The sequence below is a fragment of the Mustela lutreola genome, chromosome 3 (assembly GCF_030435805.1).
Source record: "Mustela lutreola isolate mMusLut2 chromosome 3, mMusLut2.pri, whole genome shotgun sequence".
NCBI lineage: Eukaryota > Metazoa > Chordata > Mammalia > Carnivora > Mustelidae > Mustela > Mustela lutreola.
This window is the reverse complement of record NC_081292.1, coordinates 203,314,932-203,338,224: the sequence shown is the minus strand read 5'-3', so window position 1 is coordinate 203,338,224 and position 23,293 is coordinate 203,314,932. Positions and strand designations below refer to the sequence as shown.

General features: G+C 41.5%; 1 protein-coding gene across 1 annotated transcript in view; it reads right to left on the bottom strand.

The window, feature by feature from the left end:
* Positions 1–23,293, bottom strand: part of DNAH7 (dynein axonemal heavy chain 7) — a 263,533-nt gene that overhangs the window by 18,548 nt on the left and 221,692 nt on the right. Inside the window, exons 55-60 of the mRNA XM_059168545.1 lie at positions 20,566–20,742; positions 18,221–18,382; positions 16,146–16,346; positions 11,463–11,624; positions 6,528–6,713; positions 4,880–5,017 (exon numbers count right to left, since the gene is read on the bottom strand). Coding sequence (XP_059024528.1) covers positions 4,880–5,017; positions 6,528–6,713; positions 11,463–11,624; positions 16,146–16,346; positions 18,221–18,382; positions 20,566–20,742 — 1,026 coding nt within the window. The remainder of the gene's footprint in view (positions 1–4,879; positions 5,018–6,527; positions 6,714–11,462; positions 11,625–16,145; positions 16,347–18,220; positions 18,383–20,565; positions 20,743–23,293) is intronic.

Below are 23,293 nucleotides of genomic sequence, written 5' to 3'. Positions count from 1 at the left end.
CAGATTGAAAGTGAGGGAATGGAGGACATTTTATCATGCAAAAGGTCATCAGAAGAAAGCTGGAGTAGCCATACTTAGATCAGACAACTTAAATTTTAAACCAAAGTCTGTAATAAGAGATGAAGAATAGCACTATATCAACATAAAGGGGTCTACCCAACCAGAAAATCAAACAATTGTAAATATTTATTCTTCTAACTTAGGGTCACCCAAATATTTAAATCAATTAATAACAAATACAAAGAAACTCACTGATAATACAATAATAATAGGGAACTTTAACACCCCACTCATAGCAATAAACAGATCATCTAAGCAGAAGATCAACAACGAAACAAGGGCTTTCAATGACACACTGGACCAGATGGACTTCACAGATATCGCCAGAACATTTCATCCTAAAGTGGCAGAATACACATTCTTTTTGAGTGAACATGGAATATTCTCCAGAATAGATCACACACCAGGTCACAAATCAGGCCTCAACCAGTGCAGAAAGATTAAGATCATACCATGCATATTTTCAGACCACAGTATTATGAACTTTGAAGCCAACCACAAGAAACAATTTGTATTGACCACAAATACATGGAGGTTAAAGAACATCCTACTAAAGGATGAATAGGTTAATCAGGAAATTAAAGAAGAAGTAAAAAATTCACGGAAGCAAGTGAAAATGAAAACACAGTAGTCCAGAAACATCTGGGATGTAGCAAAGCAGTCAAGGAGGGAAGTATATCGCAATGCAATCCTACCTCAAGAAGCAAGAAAAATCTCAAATACACAATCTAACCTTACACCTAGAGAAGCTAGAAAAAGAATAGCAAATAAAGCCTAAAACCAGCAGAAAAATGGGAATGATAAAAGATTAGAGCAGAAATAAGGGATACAGAAATTAAAAAAAGAACAGCAGAACAGATCAACAAAACTAGGAGCTGGCTCTTCAAAAGAATTAACAAAATTGATAACCTGGCCAGATTTATCAAAAAGAAAAAAGAAAGGACCCAAATAAATAATCACTAAAGAGAGGGAAAGATCACAACCAACACTACAGAAACACAAACAATTATCAGAGTATATTACGAGCAATTATATGACAATGAATTGGGCCATCTGGAAGAAATAAATAAATTCCTATAAAAATATAAGCTACCAAAACTGAAGCAGAAAGAAACAGAAAATTTCAACAGACCAATGACCATCAAAGAAATTGAATTAGTCATCAAATATCTCCCAAGAAACAGGAGTCCATGGTAGATGGCTTCCCAGGGGAATTCTACCAAACATTTAAAGAAGAGTTAACACTTAATCTTCTCAAACTGTTCCAAAAAATAGAAATGGAAGGAAAACCTCTAAACTCATTCTATGAGGCCAGAATTATCTTGACTCCAAAACCAGACAGAGCACCCTACTAAAAAGGAGAATTAGAGGGCCCCTGGGTGGCTCAGTCAGTTAAACATCTGATGCTTGATTTGGTCTCAAGTCATGATCTCAAGGTTGTGAGATCGAGCTATGTGTCCGTCTCTGTACTCAGCATGGAGTCTGTTTGAGAGTTTTCCCTTCACTGCTCCCAGCCCGTTTCCTCTCTCTTTTTCTTTCTGTAAGTTCTTTCTAGCTCAGTGAAAGCTAGAAACCTACACTCTCACTTTACTGAGATTTCCGAGTATACGTTTCATATTGCCTTAATGTAGCAATAATGTGTTTATGCATTTGTTTCTTTGCACATTTTGTCAAATATTAAAACTCTACTTTTGGGTCAAATATTAAATATTAATATTTAATTTAATATTAAATTTAATAATATTAAATTTGTCAAATATTAAAACTCTACCAAAACATTTTAAAAAAAGGAAAATTTCAGACCAATATCCCTGATGAACATGGATGCAAAAATTCCCAACAAGATACTAGCAAATTGAATCCAACAGGATGTTAAAAGAATTGTTCACCACAATCAAGTGGGATTTTTTTCCTGGACTGCAGCAGTGGCTCAATATTCACAAATCAATCAACATGATACACCACATTTATAAAAGAAAGGATAAGAACCATCATTCTCTCAACAGATGCAGAAAAAACATTTGACAATATATAGTACCTTTCTTGAAAAAAAACTTCAAGAAAGTAGGGATAGAAGGAATAAAGCTGAATATCATAAAGGCCATATATAAAAGACCCATAGTTGGGGTGCCCGGGTGGCTTAGTGGGTTAAAGCCTCTGCCTTTGGCTCAGGTCATGGTCTCAGGGTCCTGGGATCCGGCCCCACATTAGGCTCGCTGCTTAGTGGGGAGCCTTCTTCCCTTTCTCTCTCTGGGTCTGCCTCTCTGCCTACTTGGGATCCCTCTCTGTCAAAAAAAAATTAAAAAAAAAATAAAAAAAAAAGACCCATAGTTAATATCATCCTCAATGGGGAAAAACTGAGACTTTTCTCCTAAGGTCAGGAACATGACAGGGATGCCCACTGTTGTTCAACATAGTACTGGACATCTTAGCCTCAGCAATCAGGCAGCAAAAAGAAATTTAAAACATCAGCAAGGAAGAAGCCAAACTTTCACTATTTGCACATGACATGATACTCTATGTAGAAAACCCAAAAGACTCCACCAAAACATTGTTAGAAATAATATATGAATTCAGCCAAGCTGTAGGATATAAAATCAACATACAGATATGTTGCATTTCTCTATAACAATAATGAAGCAGCAGAAAGAGAAGTCAAGGTGTCGATCCCATTTACAATTGCACCAAAAACCATAAGATACCTAGAAATAAACCTGACTAAAACAGTAAAAGATCTATACTCTGAAAACTATAGAACACATATGAAAGAAATTGAAGATGACATAAAGAAATGGAAAAACATCCCATGCTCATGGATTAGAAAAACAAATATTGTTAGAATGTCTATATTACCCAAAGAATTTACACATTCAATGCAATCCCTATCAAAATACCACCAGCTTTACAGAGCTAGAACAAACAATCCAAAAATTTGTATGGAACCAGAAAGACCCCAGATAGCCAGAGGAATGTTGAAAAAAACAAAAAACAAAAAACAAAAAACAAAAAACCGAACAAACCCAAAGATGGTGGCATCACAATTCCGTACTTCAAGCTCTATTACAAAGCTGTCATCATCAAGACAGTATGGTACTGGCACAAAAACAGGCATGTGGATCAATGGAACAGAAAAGAATCCAGCTATATGGCCAAGTAATCTTTGCAGCTATATGGCCAAGTAATCTTTGACAAAGCAGGAAAGAATATCCAGTGGACAAAAGACAATTTTTCAACAAATGGTTATGGGGAAACATGGACAATGACAAGCATAAGAAGGAAACTGGGCTACTTTTTTACACCACACACAAAAATAAATTCAAAATGGATGAAAGACCTAAATGTGAGACAGGAAATATCAAAATCCTAAAGAACACAGGCAGCAACCTCTTTGACCTTGGCCATAGCACCTTCTTACTAGACATGTTACCTGAGGCAAGGGAAACAAAACCAAAAATGAACCACTGGGACTTCATCAAGATGAAACTCTTCTGCACAGTGAAGGAAACAATACGCAAAAGTAAAAGACAGCCTATAGAATAGGAGAAGATATTTGCAAATGACATATCTGATAGAGTATGATCCAAAAGCTATAAAGAACTTATCACACTCAATACCCAAAAAACAATAATCCACTTAAGAAATGGGCAGAAGACATCAATAGACATTTTTCCAAAGAAGACATCAGATGGCTAATAGACACATGAAAAGTTGCTAAATGGGGAAATACAAATCAAAATGACAATGAGATACCACCTCACACCAGTCAGAATGACTAAAATGAACAACTCAGGAAAAAACAAATGTTGGTGAGGATGTGGAGAAAAGGAACACTCTTGCACTACTGGTGGGGACAGAAGCTAAGTGCAGCCACTCTGGGAAACAGCATGGAGGTTCCTCAAAAAGTCAAAAATAGAGCTACCCTATCACCCAGCAATTTCACTAAGAGTATCTACCTAAAGTATAGAGAAGTACAGATTTGAAGAGAGCGCAGGCACCCTGGTGTTTATAGCAGCACTATTGACAGCAGCAAACTATGGAAAGAGCCCAAGTATCCGTTGCGTGACGCATAGATAAAAAAGATGTGGTGTGTTTATACATATGTGCACACATATATGTACACACGCACACAGTAATATTTCTCAACCATCAAAAAGAATGAAATCTTGCCATTTGCCATGTCATAGGTGGAGCTATAGGGTACCAGGCTGAGTGAAATAAGTCGGTCACAGAAAGACAAATGCCATAGGATTTCGCTCCTGTGTGGCATTTATGAAACAATATGGATGAACTTAGGGAAGGAAAAATAAAATAAGATTAAAACAGACAGGCAGGCAACCCATAAGAAACTCTTAACCATAGAGAATGAAGGAAGGGTTGTTGGGGGCGGCGGGGGATGGGCTAGATGAGTGATGGTATTAAGGAGGCACTTGTGATAAGCACTGGGTGTTTTAGTGGTGAATCACTAAATTCTACTAAAACCAATACTACACTATACGTTACCTAACCTGAATTGAAATAAAAACTTGGAAGAAAAAAGAAAATACGATGCACTTGAACACGGTTTCTGTAAGAAAGGCGAAATGGAACTCCTAGCAGCTAAATGATACTCAACGATTCTTTCCCAGTCAAAAGGCTGATGGGGAAAAAGAAAAAGCCAACCCGAACCATATGCGCGTATACTTCATGTTTAAATTCATATTTAAGGTACATAGGAATTTTCATCTTTTCCTTAAAATGGTTCTCCGCTGGAACAGATGGCCCACGCTGCTCGGGCAGACTCCCTTCCAGCCGCAGAAGTGGTTCCTGCTCGAGCGCATACCTGGGTGAGGAGAATGTTATCAAACAGCAGTTGAGTTTCCGACTGATCTTTGGTGATATCGGCGTTGGCGTTCATCCCAAAGATTTCTGGGGCAGGGTTCAGCGGCAGAGTCTTTGTGTATTCGATGTAGCTCTTGTGCTGCAAAGATGAATACCAGAGAGTCAGGAGGTTAGAAATCAATTATCCTGTAGAACTTTCTCTCTGAGAAGAGAAAATTTCCAGTACTCAAGTTATTGGGTGGATGAGCCTGTGGAACTGGACACCAAATGCTTTCATTTTCTTTCAACCTGGTCCAAAGTTAAAAAAAAAAAAAAAAAAAAAAAAGGAAACATTTAGGAAGAAAAAAATAAAATGTCCCATTCAATTGGAATGGATTTTAAAATGGAGAGAGGCATATCCCGGCCACCTTATTTAGACAATTTCTTCCAGAGAAATTTTTCTGTGCCACATTTACTGATGATTGTTCTTCATTGATTGCAATAAAAATAATTTTTTTCTCTTTACTCTGATTTTTCTATTTCCTCGTGTGATAAATCCATGTAATTCAGAAAAGTAAACATTACCCACATGCTTATTAACCTGAGATAATCACCATTAACATTTCTTTTTATGCATATGCACACACATTCTATATTTTATTTACATGGACTTCTGTCAAAATTGCAAACCTTTCTTCAGGCGCACACAGTCATACCAACACTTATAGACACATATGGTGGGTGGGGCTGGGGACCTGGTCACTGACGGTTTCTCAACATGGGTCATGTTCCATACACCTGACTTCATCTCGCCTTTTTCTCACGTGAAATCCTGATACCCCTGGTTCCACATGTGGGCCTCGTCCACTTGTCTAGTGACCGAGGCTCTGATCTTCTCATCCCTTTGACATCTGCTCTCAGCTAGCATTAACCCTAATGGCCTATGTGGTTATGGTATGTGCCTCTGATGTATGTGGTCATAGGTTTAACTTTCAATACATGCCCTTCTGACTTTTTGGGATAAAATGAGATCCAATTAAATAGTCCTGGGGGTCCCTGGGTGCCTACTGTGTGATCATGTGAAGGCAGATACCGCATCTTCCACTAGGCAGCCCTGGAAACAGGAGCAGAAGGAAATGGACTCTTGGCAGTAGATGGTTCTGTAACTCTCTTCCCCTTTCTATACGTGTGGCCTTGGGCAAGTCATTTAACTTCAGTCAATCCGCTTTCTCATTTGTAAAAAGGGCTGAGTAATAAAACCGATGTTAATTGGATGCTCTAGTGAGATAATTACTGTACTGCTTTGTAAATAAGTAAGCATGATCAAGATATTAACTATTCTTGTTAACACCATTTTGTAACCCTTCTCGTGTGCATTTCCATTTTAACTGGGGACAATGTCTTTTTATCAAAGGGTCAGATTCATGATGATAGAATTTCAGGTCACTAAGAAAGATCTTCTTGGGCGAGTGGCGTTTCTGAAAGTCCTCACATTAGAGCAAACAGCAAACCACTACCTACATATGCATGAGGTTTGTTTCAAGAAGGCTGGAAAAAGCACACATGATGGTTAACCAAAAAAATGAGGCCTCTGGGGGGAAAACAGTCACTATTTTATCAGAGGAATTTCAGGTTTTACTGCTTTTCGTTTTCTGGAAGGGCGTACTTACATCGCCAGAAGGAGGAACGAAATAGATGCCGCTTGAGTCGAATTTATAGCTTGGGTTTTGGACTAATTCTTTGTTGAAGAATTTGTTCAGAATGCTGTGCAGCGTGCGCCGGTCCCAGTCGTCGGTCACGCGGCCTCCGTAGTTGCACTCCCCTGTCATGTACCGCAGAGCCTCGTACGGCAGTTCCTGGAACCCAGAGCTCGAGTCACTCCACCAGCGGAGAGTTTCCAGCCGCATGCAGAGCCCCGCAGAGCTGTGACACCTGCTACGTGCCGGACGCAGAGTGAGCGGGACCAGAATCCCACCCCTGAAACACTGACCTTGCTGACTGCCATTTAACACAAACCCAATATAATTCAGAGATAATCAGGGTAAATTTCCTGCAGTTTTTATATCCCTCTGGGTTGGACAATTGGAATCCCTGTACAGGCAATTTTGCATATGATTTTTTACCAAAGCTCAGATTGTAAGATGTCTTTTACCATTTCATGAAATACTCTTTTAAAATATTTTAATAATTTAAGCAACAGAGGAACATGGGGGAAGGGGAAAAAACTGAGAGAAGGAAGCAGACCATAAGAGACTCTTAATGAGAGAACAAACGGAGGGTTAATGCAGGGAGGGAGGTGGGGGAGGGGCTAGATGGGAAATGGGCTTAAGGGGGGCACTTGGGGTGAGAGCTGGATGTTATATGTAAGTGACGAACTCCTGAAACCAGTATCACACTACATGTTTACTAACTAGAATTTTAAAACTTGAAACAAAAAAACATTTTAAAAACTATCTTCTAATATTGAACACTTCAGTCACTCCTAATTAACTGCTGTGTTAAATTACGTTTCATTAAATATACATTTCTTAAAATTTCTAATGATTCTTTGATTCTTGAAAAGAAAAATACTATGTCAAAGATACAGGAGTTTATAAAAAGCAATTGATTAATGTCACTAAGCTACTTTTTCTTTTTTTTTAAGAAGGCTCCATGCCCAGCATGGGACCCAATGTGAGGCTTGAACTCATACTCTGAGATCAAGACCTGAGCTGAGATCAAGATCAGACACTTAACTGAGTGAGCCACCCAGGCGGCCCACCAAACTGCTTTTCTGAAAGGCTATAGTAAATGTAGGAATCAGTTTTAAAATGTTTGCTAATTTGTTTGACCAAAGATAAGTAATATTGCGTTAATTTGCTTTCTTAGAATATCAGTGGAATTTATAGTTTTTTCATGTTTAATAACATGTGTTCTGTGAACTAGCCTTCTACCCATTTTTTTCAATTAAAGTTTTAATAGATTTATTATATATGTATTATAATATATAATATATGTTACATATTATATATACTATATATACATAGTATACATAAACTGTTTTACATTATCCTTTTAAATCAAATTTTTGGAAATATTTTTTCCCTTTAGTTTGCTTTTTTATTATATTCTCTGATATGAAGAATTTTTAAATGTTTATGAGTGCAAAAGTATTAATTGTTCATATTGTAATGTGTTTTATCATCAGCATAAATACTTAAATATCCACCAGCAATTCAGAGCATTCTATGTCTCATTGCTCTCAACAAAACTGAACATTATCACTTCGGGGAAAAAAAACCAATGGTTAAACAATAACATTGTTTAACTCCATGTACATTTTTAAATTTTTAAAAATATTTTTAAAATATTTTTTATTTTTAGTAATCTCTATATCCAGGGGAAATTTACTGAGTTATGAGTTGGAAGTGATAAGACTTGTTATTTGTTAGAACTAGAATAAAAGGCAGAGAATTTAGGAGAACTTGTATCAGTGACCGTTTTTCCACAAGACTTTGTGGAGAAACAAACAGAATCAGGACGAACTCCAGCATGTTTCTGTTCTTCCAACTTCAAATGTGATGGGAGTTTGATCAGATGCACGCACTGCCTGGACTTGCCTTGTTAACCTCATAAAAATGAATCATAGCAAGAAAACTCACTGGCAAAGAGAGTAGGCAGTATATGAGGTAGACCAAAGGTGAACCAGCTGGCCTCTGGGAGGGCCTCCTGATGCAGAGGAAAGAGGAGAGGGGGACGTGTTTGATCACGTAAAAAGGGTTAAACCTGCCAACCTGCCGCAGAACTGATGGTAAGATGTTCTTTCTCTCAGCAGCTTGATCACAACCAGCCGATCACACTGGGGAGTGCATTCTCCCAGGGGCCCAGGGATGCTGGCTGGGGTTGCAGAAATCCTGGCAGCTTGCTGCTGGGCCCTCGGGGATGAAGTTTGAGACCATAGATGGAGGGAGTATACGTGGAAGCAAAGCCGGAAGTCAGCAACTTGTATGCAAGGGTGTACACAGAGTCATTCAGTTTTGCATTGCTTATTAGCAAAAACTAAAAAGGAAATAGAATCCTAACAGTGAGCAAAGGGGGAATGCTGCGTAAGCAGCCATTAAGCAAAGATCTCTGTCTACTTTGGAAGTTGTCCACAATATATGCAGAATGAAAAGAGCAAGCTGAAAATGATTGTGTGAATACGATTATGTTTTTCAGAAAAAAACTTGTGTGTATATTGTGCTTATGTATGTATGACTTATATGCATATAGGAAAACTTCTGCACAGATATGTCCTAAGCTATGAAATTGGTTGCTTTGGAGTAAAAGTAGAGTGAGAGGGAGGGGTGGGCCTTAAACACACACACACCCCTACCAACACAAGCAAAAGAAAGCCACTGTCCATCTGCCAAGCAGATTATATCTATCTACTATTATTTTCTTCTTTTCCAGCTTAATTTTTCCTATGTCCTTTCTTTAACCCAACAGGAATTACATAGTACAAATAATCTAACTTGTTTTTTTTCCAATAGCAAATAATCAATAATCCTATCATAATTTATTGAATACTTCTATCTCCTATTCATTTTATTTTTTCTCTTTATTTTTCTTTTGAATTCTAGTTAGTTAACTAACATACAGTGTAGTATTGGTTTTAGGCGTAGAATTTACTGATTCATCTCTTACATATAACACCCAGTGCTCATCGCTGGGTAACGCTGGTGTTACATATAATACCCAGTACCCATCACCCATTTACTCTATCCACTCCCTCACCGCCCTCTGTCCTGTTCCTGTTAAATGCTGCAATTACAATGCCGAATCCTACATGTGGTATTGATGCCATTCTTATTGAGAGCTTGAAGATCTTTCCACTCATCATGATTCATTCATAAGACAGACACTGAGTCATCTACCTCCTATACATATTTAGGCACTAAGTATACAAGAGTAAACAAATCAAAATCACCATATAGTCTAGGGCTCATAATCTGAAAGAATGTGTTCTGCTCAGCACCAAAATTTGTCATTCGCAGCGTCAGGCATGCATCAGCAGCTCTGTCAAGACTTCCCGAGCGAAGTGGGGCCAGGGCACCCATGTTTCTGGCTACTGAGCCAGAGTATGTTAGGGGAAGGGTAATGGATGATAGGCAAGTAGATCATAAAAGACCAAAAATCTGGAATCATCTCCTGCTTTCATCCATGTTCACCTACAGCAATAAGGATTCTCAGCACAGTGCTGGACAAAGGACACACAACCTAATGCACGTAGAAATGTGCCAAGAGGAGGCACACTTGGTCCTGAGTCTGAGACGGTTGTTCAAGAACGACTCGCCAAGGCGAACAAAGATGGCGCACAGGAACAGGCACTTGAAGTAGAAGGAAAATATATGAGGAGGCTCGGAGATTTGAACAGCGCATCATAGTGAGAGCAAAGCAGGGGATTGTGGGAGAGTGACACAGCAGTCCCCACTTGTCCGCAGGAGATGCGCTCCAAGTTCCCCAGTGGATGCCAGACACCTCCGAGAGCTGGGCTGCCCATGTGCACAAGCCTATGACAGAGTTTATGAGTCAGGCACAGTAACAGGTTAACAAGGATAACATAGTAACTAATAATGAAATAGAACAACGACAACAATCTATTGTCATAAAATGCAAGCGAGCGTGGTCTCTCTCCAAATATCTTAGCGCACTGTACCCACCCTTCTTGTAATGAAGCGAGAGGATAAAATGTCTCTGTGATGAGAGAAGCGGGAGGAATGACACGGGCATCACGACGTAGCATTAGGTACAACTGACCTTCTGGCAATATGTCAGAAGGAAGAGCCTCTGCTCCCAGACTGCCCCTGACTGCAGGGGCCTGAAATTGAGGACAGCAAAACCGAGGAAGAGAGGGCCCTCCGGTGTTGGACATGGGCTCGAGCAGGGAGGGGAGGAGACGGTAGTAGGTGTGGCTCGGGAAGGATAAGGAGTAACTGAGTGTCAGTGACTCCCAGATTTCTAGCTTGAGGTTGGGTGGGAGTTCTATTACTCTGATGCAGGAAGAGACTTGAAAGTGGGTCCTGGCAACAGTATTCCTTAAGATAATCGTTCCTCATTCTGTTGTTTTTCCAAAATGTCCCCTACTTCTTGACCTGCTCTCCAACCACTGACATTGGGTGGTCACCAACAGTCAATCCTTAGTTCTTTTCTTGGGCTACAAGGCCTTCCTTTTAAATTTCAGATGTTCTCAGGTCTCTCTTCACACTTTAAGAAAGTAAATCTCTGGTTTGTGCTCACTTCCTTCTCTTGGGCTACATTTTTCATTTCAGAGCCCGGTTGATTTATGGTCTTCCCAACTCCTTTCAAAATAAGTATAATACACTCACTTCTTAGATTCCCACACACTTATGTGTTAAACAGAAATGATAAAATATAGGTTCCTAATAGACAAACCAGTGTCCTAACCACCTACAATAGCAGTTATGATATCCTGTTATAACAAAGTATTACTTAAGATGCTGTTGAGAATTATTCATTATTCATTTTATAAGAGTAGAAATTAACCGGAAGTCCCTGCTCACTATACAAACACAATGTGAAAAGGAGCAAAATAAGTCATGTCCTTGCTGTGGTTTTTACGATACCTCATACTGGTTCAGGAACATGTGGAGTTGCTGTACACTGATTCTTAGGTCAGTCTCGTTGAACTCATAAGGAATATTCCACCCCAGGGGTCCAAATTTCCGCCTCTCTTGTACCAAAGCATGAAAGAAACAGAGGCCGTAAAGTAATTTCTTGAATTCCTCCTGTAGTGAAAAGAAATGGCACCACATCATTTCCCCCCTAACATTACATTATACTCACCATTTTTTAAACTGAAAGTAACTTTTTGTTTCAAATATATCCATCCCAAAGTACACCAACACAGAATTCACTATTTCTACAGGCTATTGAGGCAAAAATATGTCCATTCATACACATGTTCAGTAGACACACACAGCTATGGATACCAGGTTTTTAGAGAGCACAGAGAGCTTGTCTGTTTAGTGTTACCTGATAGGCTGTTGGCGGTTCCAACCAAAGCATAATGAGGCAAGAAGAATGAATTCCAATGCGTGGTTCCAGACCACCACGGAGAAATTTCAAAGGAGACAGTTTAAACCAATTAAGCAGCTCTACAAGAAGGACTTTCAGATTAAAACTTTACAGCCTCATGACTTCCCAAGTTGCTCTTATGTAATAAGAAGTCTTACAGTTACTTTGAACGGCAAAGCCAGCTTTGAATCAGCAATCAGAACGTGCAACGCACCCTCCACGAGAATGCTCTAAAGTGGTCAAAAAAGAGTTTGAGAGAGGATTTGTGACTATTTCCTTGGCAAGAGCAAGGTGGCTGTGCTGGGAGCCCTCTGGCCCCCATCCCCAAGGGAGAAAGCAGCACGGGGTGTCGTCTTAGTCCAAGCCAGTGAGAAGGAATCAGTGGGGTCCGTCAGAGAGCTGATGCACATTCTCTGCTAGGCTAGAGGGAGAAGTACAACACTTCTGCCTGCCAGAGCGGAGCCGTGAAGGCTGCAGGCTAATGGACTGGGAGAGGGAACCGGAGTCCCGCTCCGATGGCGGGCCAAGCCAGTGCCCAGCCCAAGGAGCGCACGGGGAGTTGGGTTAAGAAAGTCAGCCCCGGGCGCCTCCGGCCGGCTCATTCCGGTAAGTGTCTGAACCTTGACTTCCCTTCAGGTCATGACCTCAGGGTTGTGAGATTGAGCCCTGCGCTGGGCTCTGTGCTGGATGTGGCGCCGGCGTAAGATTCTCTCTCTCTCTCTCTCTCTCTCTCTCTCTCACTTTCTCCCCTTCCTCTTTCTCTATTAAAAAAAAAAAAAAAAAAAAAAGGAAAAGAAAGAGGAAAAAGAAAGTCAGCCAGGGGTCCTTTGAAACATTTTTTGGTCAAGAGGACTTGCATCTTGGGGTGAGAAAATCCCTGCATAGGAGCCTGTATGAAGTGAATGACCCGACCCCCAGCAGACGGGGGTCCGGAGCGGTCCGCTGAAGGAGTAATGGAGTCACAGTCGGAGGATCCAGAAGGGGAGCCCAAGCAGAACCCACGAGAAAAGTCACAAGAGAAAAATTCAGCTTTAAACCCCTGCCAAGTCCAGAGAGCCCCAGGCCATCGCAGCCAGGGCCCAGAATGCGCCTTCCCCCTGCCCCGGGGCTGCGCGTATCCAGACCGAGCGGCCGGGCTGAGCAGCCGCCTGCCAGGGCGTCACAGAAAGAGGGACACCGACTCTGTCCTATTCTCGCAACGGCACGAAGCCCACGGACCACAAGTCCTAGCGACGTTTCTGGAGAATCAAAGCCTACATTTTACGTAAAAGCTAAGTATAATTAACATACTACACTACACTTTCTGATTTCTGAATCAAGGCTGGCTTCGAAGTTAAAATGACCACAAGTCATGTCATTATGTGACAGTAACCAGAAAAGTCATGATGTTGCCCAAAGGTTTATCCAAGAGCAGATGGAAATGTCCCCTGTGGAGTAAACTGAAAGGGGGAGTGGAGACAAGACAAAATAGCATCAGTTTAACCAAAGAGGTAGGGAAAAGCGAGGTGACAGGTGCTCTGTGGGTTTGGGAACTATTTTACTTCATTTCATTTCGTTTCATTTCATTTCAAAGTAGGCTCCACAACAAGTGTGGAGCTTGAACTCAGAACCTGGAGATGGACCCCGAGTTGAAATCGACTGAGCCACCCAGGCGCCCCTTAGAACTATTTTATATATGCTGCAGAACAGAGCAATTCGGTAAACGCGCCGATGATGTGAGAGCCGGTGCCCAGTGTAGAAGAAGGGACCTGCACATATGGAATGAGGGAAAGTAAGACTGAGCCCTGGGTGATCCGGTGGAAGTCAGATATCCTGTTACAAATTCTCACCTCTGAAGTGTGGGAATGAGAACGTACGTGTGCATGTCCTTATCTTAGGCACGTATAGGTGTGTATGTATTTGTATGTGCGTGTATGTGTGTGAGAGTACGTGCATATAAGTTTTCTCCCCTGAAAGGACCAAGAGCCAAAAACAAGGCAGTAGTACTGAGCTCGTCTAGAACCCAGATCTAGGTCTCTAGAACAAGGACTCCACAGAAGACCTTGGTTCTGTGGCTGGTTCCAGGGTTGAATGACAGATCAGCCTGCAGCACCTTGTGCTAAAAAAGTAAGAAGCCTAAGTAACACGATAACAACAACAACAGCAGCAGCAACTATAATAGTAATAAATGATGGGACCTAGTACAGAGGGGCCGGCTCGCAGGTGCTCTGCTGACCAAACTGGGGACAATTTGAGCCAAAGACTTAAGGATGGTAATGACCTGTAAATCACTGGGAGAAAAAGCAAGGAATTTGTGAGTCCGTACAACAACACATACGGAAAGGGGGAGGTGGGAGGGCTGTTGCAATCGAGAGCGGCAGGTGTCAAATACGGGTGGAGCTGGAGTTGGAAATATCACAGGAAATTACTACATCAGGCAAGGTACTCCACTGACGCTAAAGCTGGGCCGGGGGTGCAAGCCATTGGCGTGGCTTGAAAATGTGTCCCCAGAGACTGATGATTAGTTGCCAGGGGCAAAGCTGTGACCACACACTGAAGAAATCAGAAAGATGCCACTTTTTCTGGGTGATCAAAATTCGTATCAGTAGTAAGGGAGACATGGATATTGTGTACCTCCCAATGGGACAGTCTGAGGACACAATTTCACCAATGTCCTATTTTGGCTAAAAATGTGTAACTTGAATCTAATTGTGAAGAAATACCTGACAAGTGCCAAAGGAGAAATGTTCTGTTAAAAAAAAACAAAAACAAAAACAAAAAAAAACAAGAGGAGATGAATTCTTCAGAAAGGTTCATATCCTCAAAGCCAAAGAAAGGCAGAGGCAATGTTCCAGATTAAAGGAAGCAAAGAGACATGGCAACTAAAGGTCATTCTAACCCTAAACCAACCTGCAGTGAGCAGGGAAGGTGCCCTAGAGGACGTGATTGAGTCAACGGACAAATATGGGACACAGGAACCTAGACAGGGTCCTTGCCAAATCCACTAAACCAATAACGACACCACAGTAAGATAATATCGCTATTCTTAAGAAATAGACCTCAAAGTATTTATTTAGGGGTGAAGGGTTGTGGCATATCTACCTTACCCACCAAAGCTATGTGTTAACAGGAGGTGAATTGGGGTAAAGGGCATAGGACTGTTCTTCATCCTACTTTTATCCTCGCCACTTCTCTGAAAGTTTTAAATTATTTCCCAGTAAGAAGTCAAAACGACAAGGATGATGTAATCTTTTGGCTTTTGAGGAGATTGGGCTTTTGGATTCAATTGCGTTTCTTAAATGCCCAGACTTCCAGGATGTGTGACTTCCATGGAGAGACCTTCAGATCTAGAAGAAAGGGAGTGAAATGTTGCCAAGGGGCTTCTGTGCAGCCTGTCACATGCGGACAGGCCCTCACCACCTCCCTGCGCGGAACCCACTCTGTCTGGTCCCAATCAGTGCCAAAGCTACTCAGACAGCGGGTCTTAGAAGAGCAGGATGACATTGGACTTGGGTTAAAACATAGGTGCTCACTCTCTTTCAGGACCTAAGCCTTTTGTTTAATCAAAGTCCTTCTTTATTTTTAACGTTTTCTTTGGATGTGTGCTTAAACATATTCCGATATCAAAAGCATGAGCTGTTTAATGGCAAAACTTACCAAGGTTCATAACCCCTCTTAAAAAGAAACTCTTCCATTTTTAATTATGGTAAAACGCTGTGAAACCATTTTAGGTCACAGACACTCACACACAGAATTCTAATCATGAAAGCAGTGGGTGGTTTCCCTGCTTGCCTGGGAATGCTAAAAAAGACCCTTATGAGTCCCATCAATCAAGGAGTAAAATCATTTTGGCTCTCATTATAGTTATATGGAGGAAATATTTTTATGTTTTAATTTAAAGATATGGCTCCAAATAGCAGAGGGCTCAGTTAATATCCTGAAACAAGATTCTCCAACCTTGCAGATTCGTACTGGGAATGGCTTACAGCTGACTTTCTAAATAGAAAGCTACATTATTAATGACACCCCAGAAGATCTCAGCTGAGCAGAAATGAGGCTGGTGGTAAAATTAAAATAAAATATTAATACAATTGACTTCAGCATAGTCAATAATCAGTAATCAAAACCAACGGCATTGCGGGGCAGGAGGCCTATTTAATTTGTAGTTTTATTCAGCCACACACATCCGTGATCACCAGGGGCCACTTGAAGCCTTTGCAGGGCTGAGGTAACAAGACTTAGCCATTACTAACAGGCTTTTTGCAGGTGCCAAAGAACTCTGGGTCAGAGATCGGGTCCATGAGGTATGATCGAATGATATTAGCTCGTAAACCTTTCGGTGCTTCATTGGTCATTTTCACGCCATTCTGCAGGACAGACACGGGGAAGTTTGGTGATGGGTAACTTGTCAGCCAAATACGGAAATCTGGATGTGTGGATTCTGGGCTTAACTCCTGCAAAAAAGGAAATTAGACATGAATGGGTACGTGAAATCCAAGGGAAATCTCCGGATCGTATGTGCACGGGATGGCTTGGAGTGGGAGGAGGCATTTCTACAAAAGAGAACCTACTGCTGCAATCGAAGGCACGAGTCTTAAAACTGGATTCTGTCCCCGAAACAACATTCTTCATTGAGAAGGCCCAGTGTGTTGCCATGCTTCTCGATAAATTTAAATCACAGGGCTATACAGTTCACAAAGGTATTACATAATTTAGAGCTGGCCACAGTAGAGACTAAGACATTCCAAAAAAACCTTATATCGTAACTGATGTTGCTGAAATATTTATAGCTATAATTCTCTGCCCGAGAGCCAGATGAAGAATAATCCATTCTTCTTGCAAAGAATAGTAGCCGGGTTGTGATGTGAGAATGAGAAACAGAAGTCAATAGTAAACCAAGCAGAGATGAAAAGGAGAGAGAGAGAGCATTTTGAAAGGTGAAGCATTAGAACACATCACTCTTGGCTGTAGTTTCCTTAGGGGATATTCAGGTCTGTGCTAGGGAGGATGGCAGAATACGCACTTAGCACTGTCTTGAAGGCTGCATAGGCAAGGAGTGATTACCACAGGCCCTTTCTCCTCTTCCGGGCCAGTCCCACGCCCTATTTCTACTTCCCCCAATTGTCCACGTCACCAGTATCTCTCTCTCTCTCTCTCTTTTTTTTAAAATTTCAATTCTTTATCAGTAAAGCACTTCTTGAACACTCATGTGGTAAAGGAACGAGGGTGAATTAGGATGCAAAGGTGCCCACTTTCTTAGTTACCATAGTGGAGAGCGAGGGCACAGGGTTTCTCTCCTACAAGATGCCCGATGGCCGGTGACTTAAACAACACGACTCATGGGAATTTGGGGCTAAGTGTGCCATCCGTTAGGATGGAGAGCTCTTCTCTCCTATATGCCTCTCCAGTGGGTATCTGTGACACAGTTCAACAGGTCATGAGAATGGCCTAGAGAGGGGGGAGCCATGAGGAAATAGCACAAATATAAAACCTTTGACGTGACACCTGAAGGGTGGGAAGATGTCTGTAAGGCAAATAATAGGATCATTTTTCAGACAGAAATAGCGTTATGATGACCTATATTCTTTTTCTTTCTGATTTATTTATTTGTGAGAGAGGGAGTGGGAGAGAGAGTGAGCAGGGGAAGGGGCAGAGTGAGAGGGAGAGAGACTCTCAAGCAGACTCCCTGCTGAGCGTGGAGCACAACGTGGGGCTCTACCTCACGACCCTGAGGTCATGACCTGAGCCCAAACCAAGAGTCAGATGCTTGCTTAGCCAACTGAGCCACCCAGGCACCCCATGATGGCCTATATTCTTGGAAAAGTGTGCTATACCAATGAAAATGAAAGAAGTCCAAAATGGTGAGAGCATAGGAGTCATAGAAGATGGTAGCAAAGGTCAACAGGAAGCGTGCTGTCAGCCACGATGAGGCTTTCCACTTTGCCTTGTGTGCAAAGGAAAAGTTTTAAGCAGTGAAGCAATATTCATTACTCATTCAGGAAATAGTTGCAGATTGTCTGTGTGGGCCAGGCACGATTGAAGGTGCTGGAGATAGAACAGAGAACAAAACAACACCACTGCCCCAGCTCCTCTGTATCGCCAGCTCACTGCAGGAGTCCTTGTCCCTGTTGAGAGGGACTGGACAAGGGCTGACTGCGTGATTTCCCCTGGTGCTCTACCCCCCATGTGAGCCCATCTGTCCTGTAATCCAGCCATGCCACCAGCCTGCAACCCTCCAAACCAGAGGACGGGCATGGAGTTGGATGGCGTGCACATCACTGGTTATGAGGGGGAATAAAATCTAATAAAAATAAACTTGCATTTTTACCTCACAAACTTTCTCGAGGGTTGGCATCCAAGAGGTGGCAAGGTGACAATTCTGAAGAACAACCCATGTTCCTTCTTTGATAGCTTTTTCTACCATCCTCATAGCTATGGGCCCTTGGCCTTGACCAAGAGATAGAGAGCTAAGTTTTGATCCCCCGTATCCCTGTGTACAAGAATAGTAAAGATGTTATTTGACAACACATTTTTAAAGAAGAAGCACTATTATTTTTATAAGAAATGTTAACATTAAGTATACTAAAATTTAATTATGCACATCCCTCAAAGGTTAAACATGCAGCTCTACAACATTCGTACTGATTAAGAAACTTATAAATACTCAGATCAAAAGTAAGTCAGTTCATGTTGGCAACAGTCATGGTGATATCTGGAAAAGTCTGTAGGGTCTTTGATTGTGGAGATAGGGAGAAGCAAAAAAAATTAAGAGCACTTTAAACATGAGGAAACATGAGATGAAAGGACCTGTCTGTCATTCAGCTTTTCTCCTAAAATCCAGAGCCCAGAAGGAGACTATGAACAGATAGATGAACTTGTCCTGTTTCCTCCGGATCTTTGAATAATAATATTTTAATTAATTTGGCTATTGCATAAAGTTCAGATAAAAAAAAAAAACTCCTAATTCCCATTCAAAAGTTTTTTTACAGGAATTCTGTGGGAATGTTTGCCTGGAATGCATTTCTGCCATAGTCTGAGTCACCTGCGGCCTGTGGAAACCGTGGCTGTGACTCCCTGAGCTCTTCTATTCTAGCGCCATCATCCTCAAAATGCCTCTTTGGAAGAGGCCTTGAATTATGGCAGCAGTGCTAGAGGAGGGTCTCAGGCTCTCTGAACATCCACAGCTCATCAACACTAGCAGGTAGAAGCATCAGAAAACAAAACAGAGCCAGATACTACTGTTTCTGGAAAAAGGGGGGGTGGCAGGTGAAGAAGATGCACGGAGCCGTCCTACGCTGGGGCCGGAGGGTAATCACGCTGTGTGATATGGAAAGGAAAATGGAGAGGAGCTAGGAAGATCTCGAAGGATCGAAAAGGTCATGTTGATGTGGAGAGGGTGAATCCCACCTAAAATGAATTCAAGCTTCCGCACCACCACCACTCTGGTCCTTCCCATGCTTGCTCTTCCTGACCTTTTAGCAGCAGCTCCTGAACTAATACCCTGCTTCCACTTCGCGCCACTCAAATAAATTCTCCTCACTCCAGCTAGGATGAGCTTTATAAACTATCGGTCAGAGCACTCACTTTGTTGCTTAAAACCCTACCCCATAATCCCATCGTATTCGAGGCCCTCAGTGTAGCCTGTGAAGGCCCTACCTGACATGGCCCCCTGGTATACGGTCTCAGCCCCCCACTCCTATAGCCATGTCAGCCACAGTCCAGCCCGTCTTCAACCAGCGGGAAGTGCCGTGTTCCACTATCACTCCCCAAGTATCTGAGAATTATACCCAATGAAAAAAGCACAGAGTATTACAATAAATTGGCCTAATAAAGGGTATTTTAACCACTTAGCTCTGTAGTCTTAAAGAAGCCACTTGACCTCTCCATGCTTTAGTGTCCCTCTCTATAAAATGGAGTTGCCGTTACTGACCTCAAAGGACTGCTTTAAGAATTAAAAGACAGATGTGCCTAACAAGGTCTAGCAAAACTAACAGTATATATAAAGAACAATCAAAGCAGCGGTGATGCTTTTAGAAATGTCAGTACTACTTCCCATAAAATGTTACTTTGGTTAGACCAAAAGGGGGAAAAAATCAACTAAAAAATGTCCAGTCACCTGTTTATGAAGATTTTCTTATTCTAGGATGAATGATGTAAGAAAACTTACAGTAAATTCATTTGAATAATTTTTAAAGCCTTGATATATAAGTATTAGAATGTATTCTAACCTGTAATATATGATTGTCCTGAAGAGTCAAGAAAGTTCCTCTTTAGAGACTGGGAGAAGGGGTAGGATCAGAGAAGGTTATCCCCAGGGTCACTGTTCAGACTTAAATTTATTAAATCAATCCAAGCTCTTGCCCTGATGCCACAATGTCACAAAGTTCCTCTATCTCCCCAAAATAAAAGTGAGTGCCCCCCCAGCCAAGTTCTAGTTTTCATAATTTGAACAGAGAAAATTATTTTAATGTCAGTGCTGCCATCTAAATATCATTTTCTTGAAACTCTGTCAACTTCTGGACCCCCGAGTTTTTCAAGATCTAAGTGAGTGAACAATTTTTACCTTTCCCTCCCCCCACTTAGGATAAGCAAGTTTGGTTTTTAAAAAATTCACCTGGAAAATACTTTACTTATTCGCTTTTATATGAGAGAGGCTCATCTATTTTAAGGTACCTGGTCGTCGGCAAATTTTAGAAGGGCAGCCATGGGGTCTGCTCCAGGAGAGAGCACAAAAATCAGTGGTGAACAGCAGTTACTATCTCCAAATGCCTTGGACAAATCAAAGGGGGGTGGTTCAATGAATGCGCGCCCCAATCTGTTGATTATAAATTCTTGCAGCATTGGGATAACCTAGAGAGGGACGAGAACATATTTGAAAGAATAGTCAAAACTGTTTACAAATTTAAAAGTTTAGATTCAAAGATATTTTAAAACAAAGGACTACATTAGCTTAGTTATTTGTTAATGTTAGCAGAGGGTCAAAGACATCACTTACATAAATGTCTTTTAGATAGGAAAAAAAGACAAATTATTTAAATAATAAGAGAGGAGTAGTTAGTGACACAGAATTCAAAGGCATTCTTCTTCCCTTCAGTGAGTGTTCAGCACATAGTGGATGAAGAAAACAAGAAGCCTTAACTCTTTACTTAAGTTTAAAATACTATGTTCTAAAAGACCGCAAGTCATAAGTAGAAATTTGAGAGTGAGTTTATGTAGTACTATACCGTCAAGAAAGAATTGAAATAGCTTGGAAAAGAAACAAAAAGAAGGCAAAAAGAAAGGTACTCCGAAAAAGAAACAACTTATACTCCTGAGAAATACCTAAAAGTGTACGGTGGGAAGCTCCTGACACCACACCGGTGTGCTTTCCGCGATCATGTGTGAGGATGAGGAGAACTCCGTGGCGTGGGAGCCCCTCCCGAGTATTCATTGTGAAAATGGAATTTTGTTCATCAATGTGGCTGACATAGAGCCTCCAATACCCCCTTCCCTCTTTCTCTCTCTCTTTTTAAAGGATTTATTTAAGAGAAATAGAGAAAGAACAAGAGAGAGAGAGAGCAGGGGCAGAGGGAGAGTTTCAAGCAGATGTCCCACTGAATGTGGAGCCCGATGTAGGGCTTGATCTCACCATCCCGAGATCATGACTGGAGCTGCAACCCAGGGTCTGATGCCTGACCAACTGATGCCTGACCAGGTGCCCCTTTTCTTCCCTCTTTCTAATGAAGGTTCTACACCTTTTCTCTCTGGACAATGGCTCCAAGGTAATCATGACTCAGATGTGAGCCAGACAAGCAAGATAGACAGGTTTAACAGACCAGCATCCCTATGTCTAGCTTAATAGATTATGTAGACAACATATCCCAGGAAGAGGAGTAATGGACTGGCAGGAGCCCAAAGAATTTTTCGAATCACTCTAACTGGCTCCCTGCTCTTACCCAAGACGGCCTCATGTATGCGCACAACAGTCCGAATTAGGTCGTCAATCCCACCAGCCGGCACCTCTCCTGAACTTGCAGCAAATTGCAAGAGCAGTTTCCAAACACCAAGTATCTCAAAAAGCTGGTTTCCTCTGGATAAAGTCATGAGTATTTCCAGCCTCTGTGTGTTCTCGCCAACATCTATTCACACAAGGTTTGTGAGCCGAAATCACGGACCCATCACGGTGCCGGAAACAGCATCAATCTCAATGTGGGTGAGTGTGTGTGACAGAGGGTGTGTGTGTGGCGGGGGGGCTGAGAGACACTGGAGGAGTATCTGGACTAAAATCAGATGTTTAAATCCCTCCCCAGCATTTCCAGGTTCGTTGGAGCACAGAAAATGCACAGAAGAATAACACGTATGTAAGCTCTGTGTCGGCAAGGACCTGCCTCACTTGTGACTCAGAAGTTCTTCGCACACAATAAACACATACGGGACACCGAATGGATAGAAACTCGGGATGCCTCTTTTTGTGAAGGTGAGATTCTAATTATAGAAATTCTCAACAAAAGTCACAGCATAATAATTCGCCTGTACCAAAAGTTTCATTTCTACATAAGTTATTTCACGTTTCAGATATTTTGAATGCACAGATGTCAAGCTTATTGCAGAAAACTAAAAATAAATATCCCTTCTATCCAGGGCTTTGTCCTTGCCTTTCTCCTTTTCCCCCATAGCTGGTCTATTTTCATTATATTAAAAAACAACAGCAACTACCAAAAGGAAAGGAAACTCTTTTTTTTTTTCCCCCACCATCTCTTCCCAAGGCTGACTTGGGAACTAGAATTTTACAAACAAAAGCACAAGGCTTTTAAGTGCATGGCTTTCCTTTCAGTAAGCTTGAGTTGTAAGCGTCTCCTCTCTTTTGTGAGTGGTTCAAGCTGCTGTCAGCCACTGTGCACGTGTAGACCTGGCTGGAGGACCAAGTTAGGGGTGCACACATGGGGGGTACAGGGAGTGCAAACAGATTTCAGTGCTTTGTTTTTAATTTTAACCTGAGCAAGACTTACTTGTTCCCAAGACCAAACTGTAACTCCTAAGGTAAATGAAGCTGTGCTTCTAATCAGTTTGCGAGGCAACAGAATTGGGTTTGCTTCTGCAATCTGATTATGCTGGCATTAGGCCTGTAAAATGAAATCTGTCAGTAACAAAAATTACAGACCAATTTAAGCAGGCATCTTCCCAAAGGCAGGAAAGAAGTTGGTGGGCTTCCATTTATGGTTTTCTGTGTATTGCAAATTCCTGGAGGATTTATCTGAGGTCAGAGAAACATATTCCCTTATATTTGACAAGTTTGTTATTGAAAGCTGATTAATTGGCTTTCTGTTGATCGTTCAGAAGGAGAGAATGGTAGCCAGAAAACTCTCCATTTTGTAAATGGGCCCAAAACACTACACACCGCAGTATTTATTCCCCTGTTATG